This window comes from Saccostrea cucullata, unplaced genomic scaffold (assembly GCF_032062105.1).
Source record: "Saccostrea cucullata isolate Sc308-1 unplaced genomic scaffold, CSIRO_AGI_Scuc_v1 ctg204, whole genome shotgun sequence".
In the NCBI taxonomy this organism is placed as follows: domain Eukaryota; kingdom Metazoa; phylum Mollusca; class Bivalvia; order Ostreida; family Ostreidae; genus Saccostrea; species Saccostrea cuccullata.
This window is the reverse complement of record NW_026940736.1, coordinates 622,599-643,130: the sequence shown is the minus strand read 5'-3', so window position 1 is coordinate 643,130 and position 20,532 is coordinate 622,599. Positions and strand designations below refer to the sequence as shown.

The 20,532-nt window shown below is 34.5% G+C and overlaps 1 protein-coding gene across 1 annotated transcript; it reads right to left on the bottom strand.

The window, feature by feature from the left end:
- Window positions 1–3,133: 3,133 nt before the first annotated feature.
- LOC134256189 (uncharacterized) lies at window positions 3,134–19,011 on the bottom strand. Its single transcript, XM_062738838.1, has 2 exons — window positions 18,928–19,011; window positions 3,134–8,039 (listed from the first exon to the last, which is right to left on the bottom strand). The coding sequence occupies exon 2, from the start codon at window positions 7,983–7,985 to the stop codon at window positions 4,065–4,067; it is 3,921 nt and encodes a 1,306-aa protein (XP_062594822.1). The 5' UTR covers window positions 7,986–8,039; window positions 18,928–19,011; the 3' UTR covers window positions 3,134–4,064.
- Between the last annotated feature and the right edge of the window lie 1,521 nt (window positions 19,012–20,532).

Below are 20,532 nucleotides of genomic sequence, written 5' to 3'. Positions count from 1 at the left end.
AAAAGAACACAAAAGTCTCGTATTTTCAAATATAATCTTAAAATCTGTAATTATGTATTTTTTGGAGTCATCCAAAAATTATAACTTGCTGAATAACAAAGACTTTACTGATTTAAATGAGCAAATTACAACACCTCCATAAAAATGGGCAATTACAAATACACATTTCAAATGAGTCAAAAAACAAATTTCTTGAAATGAAAATTTAAACACAATTATGGCACGCCAAATTCACACAAATGAGCTAAACATAGTTTCACAGTCGATAAACTATGTTTATCGGTTGTAAACTGTAGTTAAACAACGTAAATATTTTACATCTGTAAACCATAGTTAAAGCGATAATCTATGTTTCAGAACCGTAAACTATACTTACGACTGAAAACAATTTTTTGCGATTGCAAAACATAGATTATCTGATAAATACAGTTTCATGATTTGTAAACTATGGTTTACAACTCTTAACTATAGTTAACGATTTGATAAATATAATTTCACGATTTGTGAAACTATGATTAACAACTCTTAACTATAGTTCACGATTGTAAATTATAGTTTACAGACGTGAATCTATGTTTATCAACAAAATCTATTGTTAACGTTTTATTACAGACAGATAAACTTAGATTAGCATTCGTAAACTATAGTTAACAATAAGTTTTATAGATGAAAACTATGGTTAACGAATTGTAAACTATAGTTCATGGTTTGTAAACTATAGTTTACAGTCGATAAACCTAGTTTATCAACTGTGAAACTATTTTTAGCTCATTTTTGTGAATTTGGTGTGCCATACACAATTCATCAAAGAATGTTGCTACAAAACAAAACGAAGCACCTGCATTCTACAACGACTGTTTTCCACAACATATGAAAATATGATGGATCCTATTAATGATAGAGAATATTTCTTATCAAAACCTTTTTTAAGAAAAATCTATGAAAAACTATTTACAAAGAATTAAGAACATTTGTACGCTCACAAAAATACCCAAAACACCTACTACCTGAACAACAATTTTAGTTCTCTTTCAATTATAGAAAAATGTATAAAAATAATGTTTTAATATTTCTTATTGTAAAAAATCTGAGTTTTTAAACAAACCTACGCATCCTTTCAAAGCAATAATATTTCTAAAACATTGCTCCTTGAATCTCTGAAAAAATTCACAACTTTAATTTAATCGATTGTCTTAAACCCCCTCTGTGACATGTACCGTATATACTCGCCTATAAGTCGGTCTGCCTATAAGTCGGTTGTATTTTAAAAGCTTATATATCATAGGGACTGACCTCATATAAAACCATTCATTTTATAGCTCGCCTATAAGTCGGACATAGAGTTTTGGACCAGAAATTAACTCCCAAAAATCCGACTTATAGGCCAGTATATACGGTACATAAAGGTATGATTTTTTTACTAATCAAGTTGTATGTATATTTATTAGAATGGAATTTTTTTGCTTATAGCCTTAAATGTAATGTAAATGGTTGCCTACTTAAGAATATATCGAGAAAATCACCTAGAGGGTAACTATCATTTTGAGTTATCTTTAACAGAAAAATTAAGCCACTTGTAGAATACTAATTAAAAGCAGGTATAAAAACGTCAATAATTGTGCAAAGGTCACGGTTCATGATGGAAATGCAATTTAAACAAAACTTTCAGACTTATAATAAAACAAGGTCGCATTTCCTTTCATATTTCAGGATATAAAAATTAAAAAATATGAATAAAAAAATGTTTCACAACATATATGAGGGCTGTTTAGAAATTATTGAGACATTGCGAATGCAGTTCTGAATCAAATGAACACCAAACATCAATGTGGAAAGCTAACAGGATGTACCCTCTGTGGGAAGAGAGATAATCCGAATGTTGATACCGTAACTGCATAACCTCATGTGAGGATTATATTATATCAGCTAGATAATTTCTTAAAAATCTAGTGGTAACTGTATTTTTCACACACAATCTTCCATACTTATTTCTAATAATGTGAAGTGTCGATAACGAACAGTGATCATTTTAATAAATTCTTTAAAAAAAAACAACAAATTGTAAACAGGGTCTAAACACAGACCCTTGAAAACATCAAAAGGTAAGTTTTTTTAAACAGTGAACAAAAAACACAATACACTCTCATATGAAGCCCAATGCTTTACTTCAACATTTTCTTGCAGTAAACATGGTAAAACACTAAAATAACATTTGAAATATGAAACCAAAAAAAAATCCATGAAAAATGGCACATAGTGGTCATGAAAATATAAGCACCATAACTAATTAAAAAGCAAACAAACAACTCAGATGATAACATCAACAGGAACAACTAAACTAGATTTAAACTACCGGTAATTACACTTTTTGATTTATTTGTAAGTTTTCTTAAAGAGGAATTCAACTTGGAGTTGACTTTAATTGCAAATCATTTGCTAAATCAATGGATTTTAATGGTTATATACATATCAAACACTGATTTACAAAAAGATGATTAAGTCACTTGGCCCTACATTAAGTACTGGTACACAATAATGCATTTAAAAGAAGCAAAATTCAGATATTATGAAATTTTTTTTTACAATTTATCATCCATTCATTTTAGGAAAGCATTGGCTTCAAAATCATGAACCCCAGGCATGCATACATATGTATGAAATGTTTTCTACACATTTTCACTATACATACAGCTGTACATTAATTTTGTGTCAAACTTGAAAAAAAATATATTATACACCAAACCAACTTCAGAATATGAAAGAACAGTACAGAAAATTTGGATAGGAGAAAGAAAATGTTTGATTCTTTAAAGAAATATGAGCTGCAACTTTGAAGCCATAAATTTTTATTGCAAAACTATAAATACAAGTAACTATTTCAAGAACAGAGAAAAAGAATATTTATAATCTTCCGTTGTTCATATTTGTGATGGAAGAACTTTTTATAAGCAATGATTGAAGCAAAATTGCATTACTGTCATTCTGTACAATATTGATGTCTTAACTAATGCTATTATACTTGATTATACAGAAGTGTTTCTTTCGAAACAATTGAATACGTTAATTTAGTCTAACTGAACATAAAGGTTTAATGTACATAAAAATTTATCATAATAACATATTTCATCGGCAAAATAAAACTATTAAAAATGCAGCTCAAATTGCTTTAAATAAAAGCTCAAATGAAAGATATTCAAATGAAAACAGAAGTTGGTAAACTTACATTAAAACAAATGAAAATTGTTTGGGCCTACAACTTTAACTTTCAACGGTTGCCTAGCCATAACCTGTAAACAATCACAATATGGCAAAAATCACACTTTATCCATAATATCAATTTACAATTCATTCCTCTTTTTTAATTACAAGGAAAGCTAGCTAGGTTATCACAATAAACATATCTGGCCTTATGCCGGGGACCTTTACGGAGGCAAATGATAGAACAAATATGCTTATACCATCTTTTTTCATAAAGAAATAAGGTTTTATTTCATATGGAAGTATAATTCTAAAAATTTAGTTTTACATTTTTTTTCCTACTTGTAAAGCCTGATATTTCAATCCGGTAAACATCACACATTAAAGAACTTTGCATTCCAAAAGTTGAAACAAAACTTTACGTTTCCACTCTAAATGAAATTTTAATCAAAACATTTTTCTTGCGCACATATCATTAACTAAACTCATCTTTGAACCTAGCTTCAGGTCAAAGATTTCCTTAAAAATTGAAAAAGAGAATTTTTTTTGGTTAAAAATTTCTTAAATTTAAAGAAACATCTAATACTGCATGTGAACATATTTGGTTTTCATATTTTACCACAAAAACATGTTTAAAGATGGTATATTCATGAGCATTGCTGAAATGTGATTTTTCATATGTTCTTCACAAGAGATATGCTAAATTTCAATACTAAAATATTAGTAGGTAAAAATATATATAGATTCCTAATCATACATCCCAACTAGTCAACAAACAATACAAAATCAACCAATCAAAAATGACAAAACAAAACTTGTTTTTATCATGATTTTTGAAAAAAAAAACCCAAAATGGTGGTCATTGGCTACACTTTGACATTCATACTGATTTTCTCCAACCTTACACTACATTTCTTTGTCATGTCTGCCAAATTAAAATAGTCTCTGTGTAGTTTTGTGCTTTTTTCCTTTCCACCATCCTCCTTGACAGAAGAGTTACTGGTTGAACATACACTGGCAGTTGACAAGCTTTCCGACTGGATTTCTTTTGCTTTCTCCACATTTGCATCATCTAAGTCTAAATCTGGAAGACTATCACTCCAGATATCAGACTCCGGTTTTCTTTTTTCTATCAATTTCACAGTTTCTGTCAGGTTCTTATGCACCTCAACACTGACTTCAAAATCCCTGTTGCCCACTTTCTCTGTACACTGCCTTTTGGTTTCTTCATATATTGCATCTAAAGTCAGTGGTACACTTTCTTGGTCTACAGGTGGGACTATATTTTCAGCAGGTTTCTCTTCAGCCATGATGAATTCAGTAGAAATAACACTTATAGATACTATGTCTTCACTACTGTCCTCTGTTCTCAATCTACTCTGTTCAGCAATTGCTTTATCCTTTTTTCCATCTTCATTTTCACTAACAGGTAATGGCAAGCTAGTTATTTCTTCATCTGCTTGGTCATTTGTCCCACAAATGTTAACATCCTCTTCCCTACTATTGATGTTTTCTAATTCTTTTGTCACCCTATCAATGGTTTCTCCTACTTCTGGCAAGTCTTCCTTTGTGGGTTCATCCAACTGAGCTTTAGCACCAGTGGTCTCCTTCAGAGAAAACAAAAGTTTGTCAATATCCATGCAGGATTCTTCTTCATCATGATTTGATTCACTTCCAGAAGAAAAGGCCACATTGTCTGCAAGCTGCTTAGCAATCACTTTCTTGATATTCACAGATTTTAAGTTCTGTTTCTTAGTTATCCTTTTTAGCACAACTGAACATGACTTCAATTTAGGAACTTCCTTTTTTCCAGCAGATATATTTTCAGCCATTGCTGTAGCCTGAAGTTCAGGTTCAGGTATTATAGGCACCTGTAAAAATCTTCTCAAACAGTACAGTTCATCATCTACCACTTGGTCCACATTTATTACATTGAGGGCAGGATTATCAATTTGATTGGGCATTCTGTCACCAGTTTGATTCAAGTCGTGTGGACAGTTTGATACAGAATCTGGATCAAGTCTCATGAGTTTTACACTACATGGCCTCACTGATGATTCACTATCAACACTCTCCATGTCTATCCATTTCTTTTTCTGAGCTTTTCGTGTGTTTGGTTTAGGGATCTTCAATGGCTGCCTCCTGGTGCTCCATTTGGACAAACTGGACATGGTATCTCCACTTCTCCTCCTTTTTCTGACAGGTAGAGTTGGAACTAGAAACTCTGAAGAGCTGTTTCTTGCAGCAGTTTCCCTCACTATTTCATCTGAAATTGATTTTTCAGTTCTTTTTTTCAACTCTTTGACTATGTCATCAAAAATCCCAACATTCTTACTCATGTATTTTGCAATCTCACTGCTACTTAGTCTTGGAATATTCACACTACATAGTTTTATAGGGGATGACTGACTGGCTTTCATACTTTCTTGTTGACTTCCTTTACTATTTGTGGACTTCTTACTTTTATTCTGAATCTCAGTATTTTCAGCTGAAACTTCACTAAGTTTTCTTGTTCGAGGGGAAGTTCTCTTGGTATTCACTGTTCTATCATTGTTAAAACTTTCTTTTTCGATTTCGTTCTGTGATTGACAAGGTGAAGTGTTTGCTAATGATTTAATGAATTGTTCTTGCCATGACTGTGACCTCACTGTCCTAGTTCCATAGTTAACTTCACTAGCTGTTTCTCGTTGAAAAGACATAGGTTTCTGCTTTGGTTTATGAACAGCTCTGGTGCTTGAACTCTTTTCTGAACTTGATCCTGGAGACAAACTGATTGTGGAAGCACTAGTTCTCCTACCAGATCTTCTCTGTTGTAGGTATAACTTGGGCTCCATGGGTACTTTAAAGTTGTCAAAGTCAGAACTTTTCTTGTCATCAGCTGCCTTTGGTTTTTCTTTTATCTTAGTCAGGGACGAATCTATAACAATTTTTTCAAGACTCACGGAACACTTCTTAATCTGTTCTAAAAACTTTTTGCTAGAAATTTCACTAAACTTTTCGAGCAGAAGTGAATTTTTAGAATGTCTTGCATGTTCATTCCTCCTCTCTTCCAATTTCTTGATGACGGTGTTTGATTTGAGATCATGCTTGAAGTTGATTTCACTAATACTTTCAAACAATCCAGGCCTACCTCTTCTACCCCTCCTACTGCTAGTCATGGTATCTTTCTGTTCCTCCTGTTTTTCACCTCTTAACATCCTTGAATTCTTAGGTTTTTGAGTTTGATTGGTAACTGAATTGCTTGACTTTTCCTTGGCCCTCATATTAACACTTTTACTTGGACTTGGTATCTGCTTTTTCAATTGATGATCTGGTGATAGATTTTCAGTTTTTGTAAACCTCTCAGATCTTCTTCTGTCATTGGATTTCAATTTGGAGGGATTTTCTGGGACTTTGAATTCACCATCTTTATTTTTTCCCTTCTGCGGAGACATCGCACTGCCTGTGTAGCTTGCAATGGACTCACCACTCAAACGACGCACTCTTACTGATAATGGCTTTAAGTTCACGAAATTTTCTTTTAGATTATCTGATGAAGTTTCAGTAGTTTCTGCTTTATTTTTCACAACTGTCTCTTCATCAGTTTCACTTTGTAGACTTTGAGCAGGTGGTTCATGAAACAAGGGTTCACTCTGAACAGGTGGCTCGGGAAGAGGTTTTTTACTGCTTGAGGCATAAGACACTTCAGATGTTTGTTTCTTTGGAGACCCTCCAGTGTATACGGCAATGGATTCCTCACTTAGCCTTCTCACTTTTATGGAACACTTCTTAATGTTTCCAAATAGGTCTTCATAAGAATACTCCTTGCAAACATCGTTTTTTCCAGACAAATCAGAAGCGGACAGAGAACTGCTTGGATCTTTGACAGAGCTTTCACATGCAGTTTCCTCATTACTAAAGGACCTGAAAATGAAGCCATCAACATCTGTACTTGTCACTTCAGTCATGTCTGCAAAATTTGTTACATCTTCTTCCTTGTCCGATTTTGAACACTTTGGGGAGGTATCTGTTAGACTAGGTAGATTTTCTCTTGCCTCATCACTTGGACTGAGCTCTCTGACATTTACACACTGTTTTACCTTTGAACCTGCAGTGAGTTCTTCATCCTGATTATGCTCACTAAGCTCTTTAGAGTTACTCTCCATGTTAGTGTTGCTGTCATGGTCTTTCTTTGCCCCCTCTAAGCTGCTCTGCTGCATTACTTCATTTTCATCATTCTGATCTTTCTGATCTTCTGTATGTCTATTGTTTGCAATATCTTGATGTATCCCCCCTTCCTCCGAATTCAGTGACTCTGGAGAAGTTTCATTGGCTGACGTATCATCTTCAGACACGACCAGTCCAGACATCTCCCTGCAGATGGCTTCAAGCTTGGTTGGTGAACAAGTTGTGTGCTTTCTTCGTCTTTTTCTCTTTTTGATTTTCTGCAAGTACTTTTTGTCTTTTAATTTATGTCCAGGATATTTTATGGCTGAAGAATCTATACCTATCTGAAAGTCAGGTTCTTCAGAGCTCTGTTCCTCTCCAGTCAAAACACTACCTTCTTTTTGAAGAGAATTCTCAGATTCTTTGGGCAACTCTGGACCTAAATTTAAACAAGGGCCATTGCTGGTCAAATCTGTATTTGATTCCAATTGTCCAACAGTTTTTGGAGTCAATTCATCAGCCCCCTCATTTTCCTCTTGTGACGGACTTATGGAATATCCAAGTTCATAGAGGATTTCATCCGATACACTGGGACTAGTAACAGGCTGGTCCCCAATAAGATTGTCAGTTTGTCCACTCATTGTAATTCAGTTGTCCACTCATTGTGGTTCGTCAAAATTCTTTCCCATTTTAACCTGAAAAATAAAATTTTACGATTGTGATATAAATAAAAATTTGACAAAAATTTCTTAGAAAATAAAATAAAGTGCCACGCCACAGCATGATACGCCCGTCAAAAAATTACAATTATCTTAAACAATTAAAAGTGCAAGAAAATCATGTCAACCTTGATTTTAGATTTCCATGATTTTTCAACTCCTTAAAAATTTGTTTATCCATCTCCTGTGGTGTAGGCATTAATTATAACATATATTGCATCATTCATAGATTTCTATACTGGTTGTGTTAGACCTTGCCAAAATGCCTATCATATTAAACAAAATCAAATTAGTCTTAACAACTTAATCTATACCTAATTAATTTTGAAAATAAAAGGCTGGCCATCAAATATAAAATGACCAACAGTTCTTCTGTCTAATTCCCAAAGGATACACTGTCAGTTAAGATAATGCTCTGAAGAAATGATTGAGACAGCTATAGCCTTGCTACATTGAACACATTAATTAATCTTTAACTGGATGCTTGTCTACTCATTACTTCCAAGAGATTATTGGATCTGCACTATCTACCATAAAGCATGTTTAAAACATATAAAACCTCAATGATTTTTTTGTTAGATTTAATGGCAGACAGGTTTTAATATGCAATTCATATGGACATGCTGATTCCACCCCACTCCCATAAAATTAGTTTTTTAAAGTTCATAATATTATGTAATATCAAAATAGTTTATTATGCAAAATCAAATTAGTTTTATTTACTTCTCATTAAATTCATTTTAAAACTTATGCTAGCCAACAAGAGCTATTTTTAATCAACAGGATTACCCATTTGTCCCAATACTCAAGGGATATAGATAGCACCGATGCTCTTCCTCACACTAAACTCATTAATTTCTCTCTCTAATTTGACATGCAATTTTCCGTTATCAAAATTCTTCTTGACCAGTGCTTGATAATTAAACTCATGGGAGTGGTGGAATTTCTTTAACATACATTACATTTGTTATAGATTGCTGTCAAGTATATGCTAAAAAAAATAAGTATTTTCTTGATTTAACATTTTTCTAATAAGGATAGTGCAATACTTTTACATTTTTTGGAGTGTGTAAATGAAGAGAAAAAAAGACATTTTTTTTTAAAATTTCACTTTAATTAAAGGTCACAGTGACCTTGAAATAGGTCGCGACACACCTTCTACCTAAGATGCATGAAGTGGCCAAGTTTGATGATTCTAAGTCTAATAGTTTTCTAGTTATGGACCGGACAGGATTTTTCCATATTTGGCTATAACTTTTTAATTATAGGTCAGAGCGGCCTACTTTTTGTGCGCGACACACCTTCTACCCAAGATGTATCAGCTGACAAAGTTTGATAACTCTAGGCCTTATAGTATTCAAGTTATGAGCCGGACACGAGAAAAGCTAACAGACGGACGGACGGACAGACGGACAGACGGACAGACAGACGGACATGAAGCCTATAACATAATACGACCCGTCTTAAGACGGGCGTATAAAAACCCAAACAAACTAATTACAATAAAGCCATACTGCAGGTATAAGTACTGGAAGCATTGTGTTGTTTATAAGATGTAAGTTAGACATAAAATTTGGTTTGTATGTTTCAAAAAATTGACATTAGAATGCCACCTCAGGTTTTTCATTGGTGTTGGTTCTGACTTTTCCCTGCCATGTCAAATATTAAAATCATGAAAACATGTGGACAACATTAGATTTTTAAGACTATTTTGTGTCATAATGAGAGATCACTTGAAAGGTCTCAATGAGCTTTCATGCTATTATATAATAAGCACAGCGAGCAGTGTGAAACGCTGCTTATCAATGTGAGCTCTTAAAACAACACATGGGAAAAGAGAACCAGAAGTCTCGACATGTAGCTCAACTGGTTTATACTTAAAACAAAGGAATAGAAATGTAGCAGTTGGGACTTGAAAATTAAAAACAGCAATAAAAAGAAAAATGATCCTTGCTGCTCATCAAAATAAAAACCTATGCACAGTATTATGTGTCTTAGTATAGTCTACTTGTGTGCCAAGTTATATTGAAATCGGACCAAAACTGTAGGAGGAGTAGCATTTTGAAAGAATTTCACAGAAATTTCTTTTTTTAGTAACCATGGCAACACCGTTCATCAAAATCAAAAACCAATGCACAGAATTATGTATCTTAGTGTAGTCTACTTGTGTGCCAAGTTATATTGAAATCGGACCAAAACTGTAGGAGGAGTAGCATTTTGAAAGAATTTCACAGAAATTTCTATTTTTAGTAACCACGGCAACACCAATCAACGGAATCAAAAACTGATGCACAGAATTATGTATCTTAGTGTAGTCTACTTGTGTGCCAAATTATATTGAAATCGGACCAAAACTGTAGGAGGAGTAGCATTTTGAAAGAATTTCACAGAAATTTCTTTTTTTAGTAACCATGGCAACACCGTTCATCGAAATCAAAAACCAATGCAAAGAATTATGCATCTTAGCGTAGTCTACTTGTGTGCCAAGTTATATTGAAATAGGACCAAAACTGTAGGAGGAGTAGCATTTTGAAAGAATTTCACAGAAATTTCTATTTTTAGTAACCACGGCAACATCGTTCATCGAAATCAAAAACCGATGCACAGAATTATGTATCTAAGTGTAATCTACTTGTGTGCCAAATTATATTGAAATCAGACCAAAACTGTAGGAGGAGTAGCATTTTGAAAGAATTTCACAGAAATTTCTTTTTTTAGTAACCATGGCAACACCGTTCATCGAAATCAAAAACCAATGCAAAGAATTATGCATCTTAGCGTAGTCTACTTGTGTGCCAAGTTATATTGAAATAGGACCAAAACTGTAGGAGAAGTAGCATTTTGAAAGAATTTCACAGAAATTTCTATTTTTAGTAACCATGGCAACATCGCTCATCGAAATCAAAAACCGATGCACAGAATTATGTATCTAAGTGTAATCTACTTGTGTGCCAAGTTATATTGAAATCTGACCAAACCTGTAGGAGGAGTAGCATTTTGAAAGAATTCTACAGAAATTTCTATTTTTAGTAACCACAGCAACACCGTTCATTGAAATCCAAAATCGATGCACAGAATTATGCATCTTAGTGTAGTTTATTTGTGTTTTAAGTTATATTGAAATCAGACCACAACTTTAGGAGGAGTAGCATTTTGAAAAATTACTTACAGACAGACAGACAGACAGACAGCTAGACAGACGGACGGACGACGGACGCATTACGATTGCATAAGCTCTTTTGGTCTCTGACCAGTAGAGCTAAAAATCAGGTTTTGCACATATTGATCCAAATGAATTTTTTTCCAGTTACTTGTGGTCCCAAAATCCTTAGCCAAAGGTGTATTACCCCAATTTATGTTCTCCCAGTAGCCAGATATTCCAAGAAAAAAATAAACTTAAGTCTGCCTTGATTTTAATGGATATATAGAGCAGATAAATAGTAGTTTTTGACTAAAATTCACACTGTGCAGACTTCATTTATTGATGCAACATACTTATGACGTCATGTGACATCAGAGTCGAGATGCACAAAATGTCACATGAGATTTGATGAGCCTTATCTATAATACAAGAAGCCCATGGGCCACATCGCTCACCTGAGCACTGTGGCTAGCATAAAAGCAGAAATTAGTTTATTATTGAAAAGTTTAAAGTAGGTCTATACTCGCACTACGTCATTTACGAATAGTAAAACTGGAACCGCGCTTCCTTTTTCCGAGATGAGACTTTTTGACTATATTGGTTTGACTTTTACTTAGCGTTTTAAATATCCGGTAATGATTTTGCTCGAAGTCGGTCGCGTCAACAAACACAGATTCTACAGTTTAAGGATAAATTAATTAAAAAGAGAAGGCTGGGAACAACTTTCGGTTGACAGAATTAATTAGGTAATAAAACGATATTTCTGTGAATGATGCATGTTTTATATGCCGCGCCGAAAACACGGACCATATACATGCCACATCAGAACATGTATCAAACTATCGAGGCGATTATTGTCGACGGCCAAGTTGAAGCTAATAGACAAGTGATAATTCGGAAGAAAAGTAATGACTACGATTTGACTTTGACAATTTATGGATTTTACTAATTAATCATTACAAAATTTACTTTGAATAATAATTATTGCATAAAATGCATACCCCCTTCCCCCAACCTGCTTACCCACGAAACCCAATGCAAAATTATCTTTTGAATAAGTATTTGACAAAACTTGATTCACTTGCAGCACACTTCATTACTTTCTGTAGCAAAATCATCCAGTTTCTGAGAATCAGTCAATTACTTTCATTTTCATCGTCTCCAATTTAAAGACAAGTGTGTTTTATTTTTTTTTTATTTTTTATTTTTCTGAGTAAAATAAAATAAATTTTAGGGACAATAGGTTTTGGGTTTGTATAATTATTGTTTTAAATTATGTTCAACTTTGTTAATACAAGTATACACTCAAACATTAACAGTATTACGGAAATATGTGGCAATATATTACTTCTGGAAGAAAGAAAATAGGGGGGTCCCTCTAGTGTGGAGCTCATACCATGAAAAGTAATGCGTCAACATATAATTTTTTTAAGCTTATTATTTTTCTTAAATATAATTTAGTAAAAATAATGCAAATTTACGAAGTTTGAGTCCATAATTTTTTTTAAATGACCGAGATTGTCCTATGAAGCATATTTTCTCACATTAAATTTTGATACAATAGCCTAACAAAGTGCATCTATTTATAATAATTCATGCAAAACAATGATTATATATTGTTTACTAACATGTTTCTACTCTATTTTGGGAATTAAAGTTGAATATTTAGACTTAAATTAATTTATATACAACAAAATCTAGGATAGGTAAAATTTCAGTATTTTACATTTCGGGGTATATACTCCGATACGCTATAGCGGAAAAGTGAACATGTTGACATCTAATTTTTCTTGTGTCTATCCATTGCTGGGATGTATGTCTATCTTATAAAAGCAGATTTTTAAAGATTGAGCCCATTTAGTGCCGAGTATAGAACTACCTTAAACCAAAAAGTAGTCCCAACCATTCCTTAAAGGAGAGATGGAATGATTTGCACAAACTTGAATCTACACTACCTGAGGATGATTCCATATAAATATGACCAGTCATGGCTTTGTTATTCTTCAGAAGAAGATTTTTAAAGAATTTTTCTATATATTTCTATGTAAAACTTGGTCGGCCATTGTGGCCCCGCCCAACCTACGGGGGTCATGATTTGAACAAACTTGAATCCACACTACCTGAGGATGCTTCCATATAAATATGAGCAATCATGGCTTTGTTATTCTTAAGAAGAAGATTTTTAAAGAATTGTCCTGTATATTTCCGTGTAAAACTTTGGTCGGCCATTGTGGCCCCGCCCTACCCCCGGGGGTCATGATTTGAACAAATTTGAATCTACACTACCTGAGGATGCTTCCATATAAATATGATCAATCATGGCTTTGTTATTCTTGAGAAGAAGATTTTTAAAGAATTTTCCTATGTAATTCTATGTAAAACTTTGGTCGGCCATTGTGGCCCTGCCCTACCCCCGTGGGTCATGATTTGAACAAACTTGAATCTACACTACCTGAGGATGCTTCCATATAAATATGATCAATCATGGCTTTGTTATTCTTGAGAAGAAGATTTTTAAAGAATTTTCCTATGTAATTCTATGTAAAACTTTGGTTGGCCATTGTGGCCCTGCCCTACCCCCGGGGGTCATGATTTGAACAAACTTGAATCTACACTACCTGAGGATGCTTCCATATAAATATGAGCAATCATGGCTTTGTTATTCTTCAGAAGAAGATTTTTAAAGAATTTTCCTATATATTTCTATGTAAAACTTTGGTTGGCAATTGTGGCCCCGCCCTACACCCGGGGGTCATGATTTGAACAAACTTGAATTTACACTACCTGAGGATGCTTCCATATAAATATGACCAATCATGGCTTTGTTATTCTTCAGAAGAAGATTTTTAAAGAATTTTCCTATATATTTCTATGTAAAACTTTGGTTGGCCATTGTGGCCCCGCCCTACACCCGGGGGTCATGATTTGAACAAACTTGAATCTACACTACCTGAGGATGCTTCCATATAAATATGAGCAATCATGGCTTTGTTATTCTTCAGAAGAAGATTTTTAAAGAATTTTCCTATATATTTCTATGTAAAACTTTGGTTGGCAATTGTGGCCCCGCCCTACACCCGGGGGTCATGATTTGAACAATTTTGAATTTACACTACCTGAGGCTGCTTTCATTTAAATATGACCAATCATGGCTTTGTTATTCTTCAGAAGAAGATTTTTAAAGAATTTTCCTATATATTTCTATGTAAAACTTTGGTTGGCCATTGTGGCCCCGCCCTACACCCGGGGGTCATGATTTGAACAAATTTGAATCTACACTACCTGAGGATGCTTTCATATAAATATGATCAATCATGGCTTTGTTATTCTTGAGAAGAAGATTTTTAAAGAATTTTCCTATGTAATTCTATGTAAAACTTTGATCGGCCATTGTGGCCCCGCCCTACACCCGGGGGTCATGATTTGAACAAACTTGAATCTACACTACCTGAGGATGATTCCACATGAGTTTCATCTTTCCTGGCCCAGTGGTTCTTCAGAAGAAGATTTTTTAACAAGAGGCCCATGGGCTTTATAGGTCACCTGAGCATCATGCAACAACTTTCAAATGATTGAATTTGGTTCATGTTTTTAGCTAGATGCTATGGCATTCATAATTTTGAAAGAGGCACCATTGCTAATCATAACTATACACTTAGCAAATATTTAGTTTGTTTACTTAATACCCATAAGCAGGGTAAGGGAACAAAAATGCATGTTAACTAATCAGTAATATTCAGCAATAATTGTGAGTGCCCCTACCACAAATGAACCCCTGACCCTAGGTCTACACATTGCACAATTTTTTAAATGCACACTTGCTTATCAAAAATGTTTGATTAATACCAAGGAGCAGATTTCAAACAATTCATTTTTAGTATATTAGTAGAGCCACCCCCCCCCCCCCCTCTTTGGTATCCCTGACCCAGGGGCCTTGAAATTCACAATTCTGGAAGAAAAGCCCTTGCACATCATAACCATATAAATAGTTCATCTGCTTATTACTCAGGAGTAGAGAAAAAGATTTTTATAGATGTAATGTACTTTCACTATATAATCATTATAGAGCCACACCCTAACACCATAACCCCTGACCCTGGGGTCATAAAATTCACAATTTTGGTAGAAGCATTCTTGCTCATCATAACTATGTCCTTAATTAGTTTATTTAATACCCAGAAGCAGAGAAGAAGCTTTTCAAAGAATAAATGCATTTTCACTATATAATCAATAGAGCCCCGCCTTAACACCAGAACCCCTGACCCTGGGGCCATAAAATTCAGAATTTTGGAAGAGGCACTCTTGCTCATCATAACTATATACTTAGTTAGTTTATTTAATACCTAGAAGCAGAGAAGAAGATTTTCAAAGATTTAATGCATTTTCACTATATAATCAATAGAGCCCCACCCTAACACCAGAATTCCTGACCCAGGGGCCATAAAATTTACAATTTTTGTAGAGACACTCTCGCTTATCATAACTATGTACTTTATTAGTTTATTTAATATTCAGGAACAGAGAAGAAGATTTTCAAAGAAATAATGCATTTTCACTATATATTCAATAGAGCCCCGCCTTAACATCAGAACCACTGACCCTGGGGCCATGAATTTCACAATTTTGGTAGAGGCACTCTTGCTGATCATAACTATGAACTTAATTAGTTTATTTAATACCCAGGAGCAGAGAAGCATACCCAGGAGCAGAGAAGAAGATTTTCAAAGAATTAATGCATTTTCACTATATAATCAATAGAGCCCAGCCCTAACACCAGAACCCCTGACCCTGGGGCCATGAATTTCACAATTTTGGTAGAGGACTCAATGCTGATTACAATCATACCAGCAGTTTGACTGCTTGATGTCCAGGAGTAAAGAAGAAGATTTTTAAAGATTGCACTAATTTTAGTGGTTTTTGCCCCACCCCCCAGGCCCCAGGGGGCAGGGACCATGAAATTTAATATTTTTGTTCCCCTTCACCCACAGATGCTATATTCCAAATTTGATTGAAATTGGTTCAGCGGTTTCAGAGAAGAAGCTGAAAATGTTTAAATGTTAACGCACGACGCACGACGGACGACGGACGAAAACAGATAGCAATAGGTCACCTGAGTTTACTCAAGTGACCTAAAAATGCCATTATTTTTTCACTAATTCATAATTATCTCCCCTTGGAAGAGGGCATGGCCCTTCATTTGAACAAACTTGAATCCCCTTCACCTAAGGATACTTTGTGGCAAGTTTGGTTGAAATTGGCCCAGTGGTTCTTGAGAAGAAGATGAAAATGTGAAAAGTTTACAGACAGACGGACAGACAGACAGACAGACAGACAGACAGACAGACAGACGTTCAGACGGACACCTGACAAAATGTGATCAGAAAAGCTCACTTGAGCTTTCAGCTCAGGTGAGCTAAAAACTGAATAAGCATTTGGGTTTGCCCTAGCCATCACACTGTCAACATATTACCTAAGATGCAAAACTAGCAGAGGAAGATTAAATTATATCATTACCTTCAAGACAGTTTGGTCAGAATCATAAACATTTATTGACAATTTTCAAAGGGCAGCTTGCATTTTGTTGGACCCAGGAACCTAATCCGAGATTCCTCTGACTCTTACCTCTGCTTTTTATATTGTGATGTGTGCAGGAGAGAGTCAGAGTGGAGGCCAAATTGAAAAGTGAGAATTCAGCAACACCAGCTAGTGTCGCGACCCTGTCTACCTTTCACTACTTTATTTCGTGGATCTAAACCCCAGGATGTGAGAAATCAGTAAAGGGATGATTCTTCTACAACTTTATCCTCATTAAAAGGATGCTATAGCCATTTAAATGGCCCTACCACTGACAAATGAAGCATCACTTGAAATAAGTCGCATTCTCGCCATTCCATTTCTTTGTGCATGACGTCAGCACACAAATACACAAACAAACTATCACTTGAAAAATTCACATGTGTTGTTACTGCTGATTTTCCCCTACATATTAGCATAGAAGTCGTTTTTGACAGTTGCTTTCCTTATCAATAAATAAATGAAACATTATTATGTTGTTTTATGTACTTTCTCACAACACTTTCATGTTTTTACAAAAGGTCCACACATGTTTTGAGCATGTGTTACTTTACAACAGATTGGAATTTTGTGTATTTGTGTGCTGACGTCATGCGCAAAGAAATGGAATGGTGAGGAGTGACCTAATTCAAGTGATGCTCCATTTGTTGGTGACAGGGCCGATTAAAAAGCAATCACAGGTACTTGTGGACAGGACCCCCCCCCCGATATTCAACCCCGGGGCTTATTTGACATTTTTTCCACAATTTATATTTAGTACACTTATTCAACATGTTTGCAATAGGAACAAATCGTCCAAACCCCCAAATAATCGCTCCACAAAAAATACCCTACTATACATTATAAGAGAGAAAGGTAAGCAACTTCGGTTTGTTTACGTTTAGGTAAACGCAACGGAAGTGCCTATTACCTATTATGATAACACCCGAGAGTGATTATTACGTCAGGCAAAAACTCTCTCGGACGTTATCGTAATAAGTGTAACATTCTCTATGCACTTCCGTTGCGTTTACCTAAGGAAATTTCAACATTCTAACTGGAATGCTGTTTGTGGGATTCTTACGAGATGCAGAGTCAATTCGATAGCATTGACTGAGACAGAAATATATGTAGAGACAGTGTGGACCGACATTTTAGGTGAAAATGAAATAAATACGTTTTTAAACCCAGAAAGACCAGTGGGGGTACAACGTAAACAAACTGAAGTTGCTTACCTTTCTCTCTTATAATGTATAGTAAGGTATTTTTTGTGGAGCGATTATTTGGGGGTTTTGACGATTTGTTCCTATTTCAAACATGTTGAATAAGTGTACTAAGTATAAATTGTGGAAAAAAATGTCAAATAAGCCCCGGGGTTGAATATTGGGGGGGGGGGGGGTCCTGTCCACAAGTACCTGTGAAAGCAATAGCATCCTTTTAGTGAGGATAAAATTGTAGAAGAATAATCCCTTTACTGGTTTCTCATGCCTCAGGGGTTAGATCCGCCAAGGACTTACATACGAATATATATAGGTCCCTGAATCCGAGAAATAAAGTTGTAAAAGGTAAGGCAGAGTCGTGACACCAGCTGGTGTCGCTGTATTCCAACTTCTCAAATTGGCTGCTGCTCTGACTCTCCCCTGCACATGTTACAATATAAAAAGCAGAGGACAGAGTCAGAGGAATCTCGGATTACAAAGAAACATCCAGTTTGGTTTGAGGGGTAGACAAAACACACTTTGCCCGAGAACACAGTCAATCAATGTATGATTTCTCAGTAAAACATTGGAAATGGTAAGACTTTTTGAAATATTGGTTTATAGAGGAATTAAATTTTAAAGGCATGACAAATTTGATTTTTTTTAAAAATGTTAATATCCTTCCTGTTCTAAAATATTTGTTCCGTGGATCTCTCTGTAATCTAACTACAGTATATATATAAAGACATTGAGAAATCATTAAATAATTTAAGGGTTGAATATGTACACGTTTAATAAACACAGATAAAAATACAGATTATAAAGACAAACATGTTTCAAAATTGCATCAAAATCAATATTATGAATCAAGTGAAGCCTTGAAAAAGATTTTAAATTTTAAACATTTTCCAGAAAGGCGTGTCCATTTGAACATACTATAAGTTGTTATCATTTCACTTACCATGCTTACTTTAAACAAAGTGTCGCTGATTACAAAAGCATCATATGCTAAAATTTGGTCCCTGTGTAACCCAAGTTGACTCGACAGGAAATTTTGCTTTCAGATTCGAACTGAACGCCGATCCCGACTCAAAAAGAAAATATTGCTTGCAGCTTAGAAAAACTTTCCACTTTTTCAAAACCTATGCAGTCTAGAAAACGTTCTTAAATATTTTATTTTTTTTCAATTTGTTAAACTAATGACTTGTAGAATTAATGATAGTGACAATAAGTCAGTGTTCCGAACATACTTGTATATTGATTACATAACAGATATTGCAATGCGCAATCATCATCTAACATTTAAAATCTTCATAATCTTGAACTGTTAATTGGCCGAGAGATTAATATTTCACTGTTATTTATGTCTCTGGGTAAGCTCCCTCGACAATCTTTTGAATGAAAATAGAAAAGCTTTACCAACCGTTTAATTATTCTTTAAAATATAATAACTGGTGTAATCTTCAAACAGCTTTTGAAATTTTACGTTCTGATACATTTTACTTTCTAAGATAAAACGTAAGAGCCCTTGTTTATTTCAGAATATTATTGTAAAATTCAATAAATAATGAAAATAAAAATTATATATTTAATGATATTAATTTAATAGTTTATTAATTTAATCTTCCAGATTCATCATATGCCAATAATTAGGACTGGGGTAAACGATTTCACATTCAAGATATGTTACCGATTTCACATTCAAGATATGTTACCATAATCATGCTTTATAACCATGTAATACGTAAATCGGTTTCAGAACTTTACAGATCGGGTATAAATTTAGTAGACTTTTTTTCCATTGGGTGCACACCGTGGCTTGCAATTGTTGCGTTGTTTTACATCGAATTCCTTCATGTTCAATACTCAACAGTAGACTCTGATGATTCCACTTTTATAATAATTCTTTTTTTTCCCTAGATATTAAATTAATTTATTGAATAAATAAATAAATGGTTTCAGAATAATTAATTTCATATAACGAAATGTGTTTTTGAAACAGTCAGAAACACAGAAGTCCCCGTATGGCAGTTTATGGCGAGACCGGTTGAATTTTCTCAATTGCAACTCAAATTCCAAATACCATGGTCAAAAGGTTGTAATCGCTGTACCCAAAGGAAGGTCTTGGCACAAGGAATACGTCTGTGAAATATGAAAGCCATAGCCCCAACCCATCAAAAAATCGGAGCAAGGTTATTTTTGGTGAACAGACAGACAGACGGATAGGATAAAAAGTATATATACCTCCGAATCTTCGATTACGGGGCATAAGAATGAAAAAAAATTATGTACAAAAAGGTCTTCTTAAGAACATATATATAACTCGATCGGTTCTTCTGCTGTTAGCAAGCTGACTAGACAAAGCGTGAATGAACTGACTTTGAACCTATTAAACGAAGTCTGACATGTATTTTGATCATGTTGACCATCTAGGATAATACAAATTCAAAAAATGAAAGATATTTCAAATAGTAATGAAGAGCCCCAACCAGTAATAATCTCGTTAGGGACTGACCCATTGTTGGCAATTACCCGAGGGCGCTCTCGAACTTATTGTCCGTTTTTACTACAATAT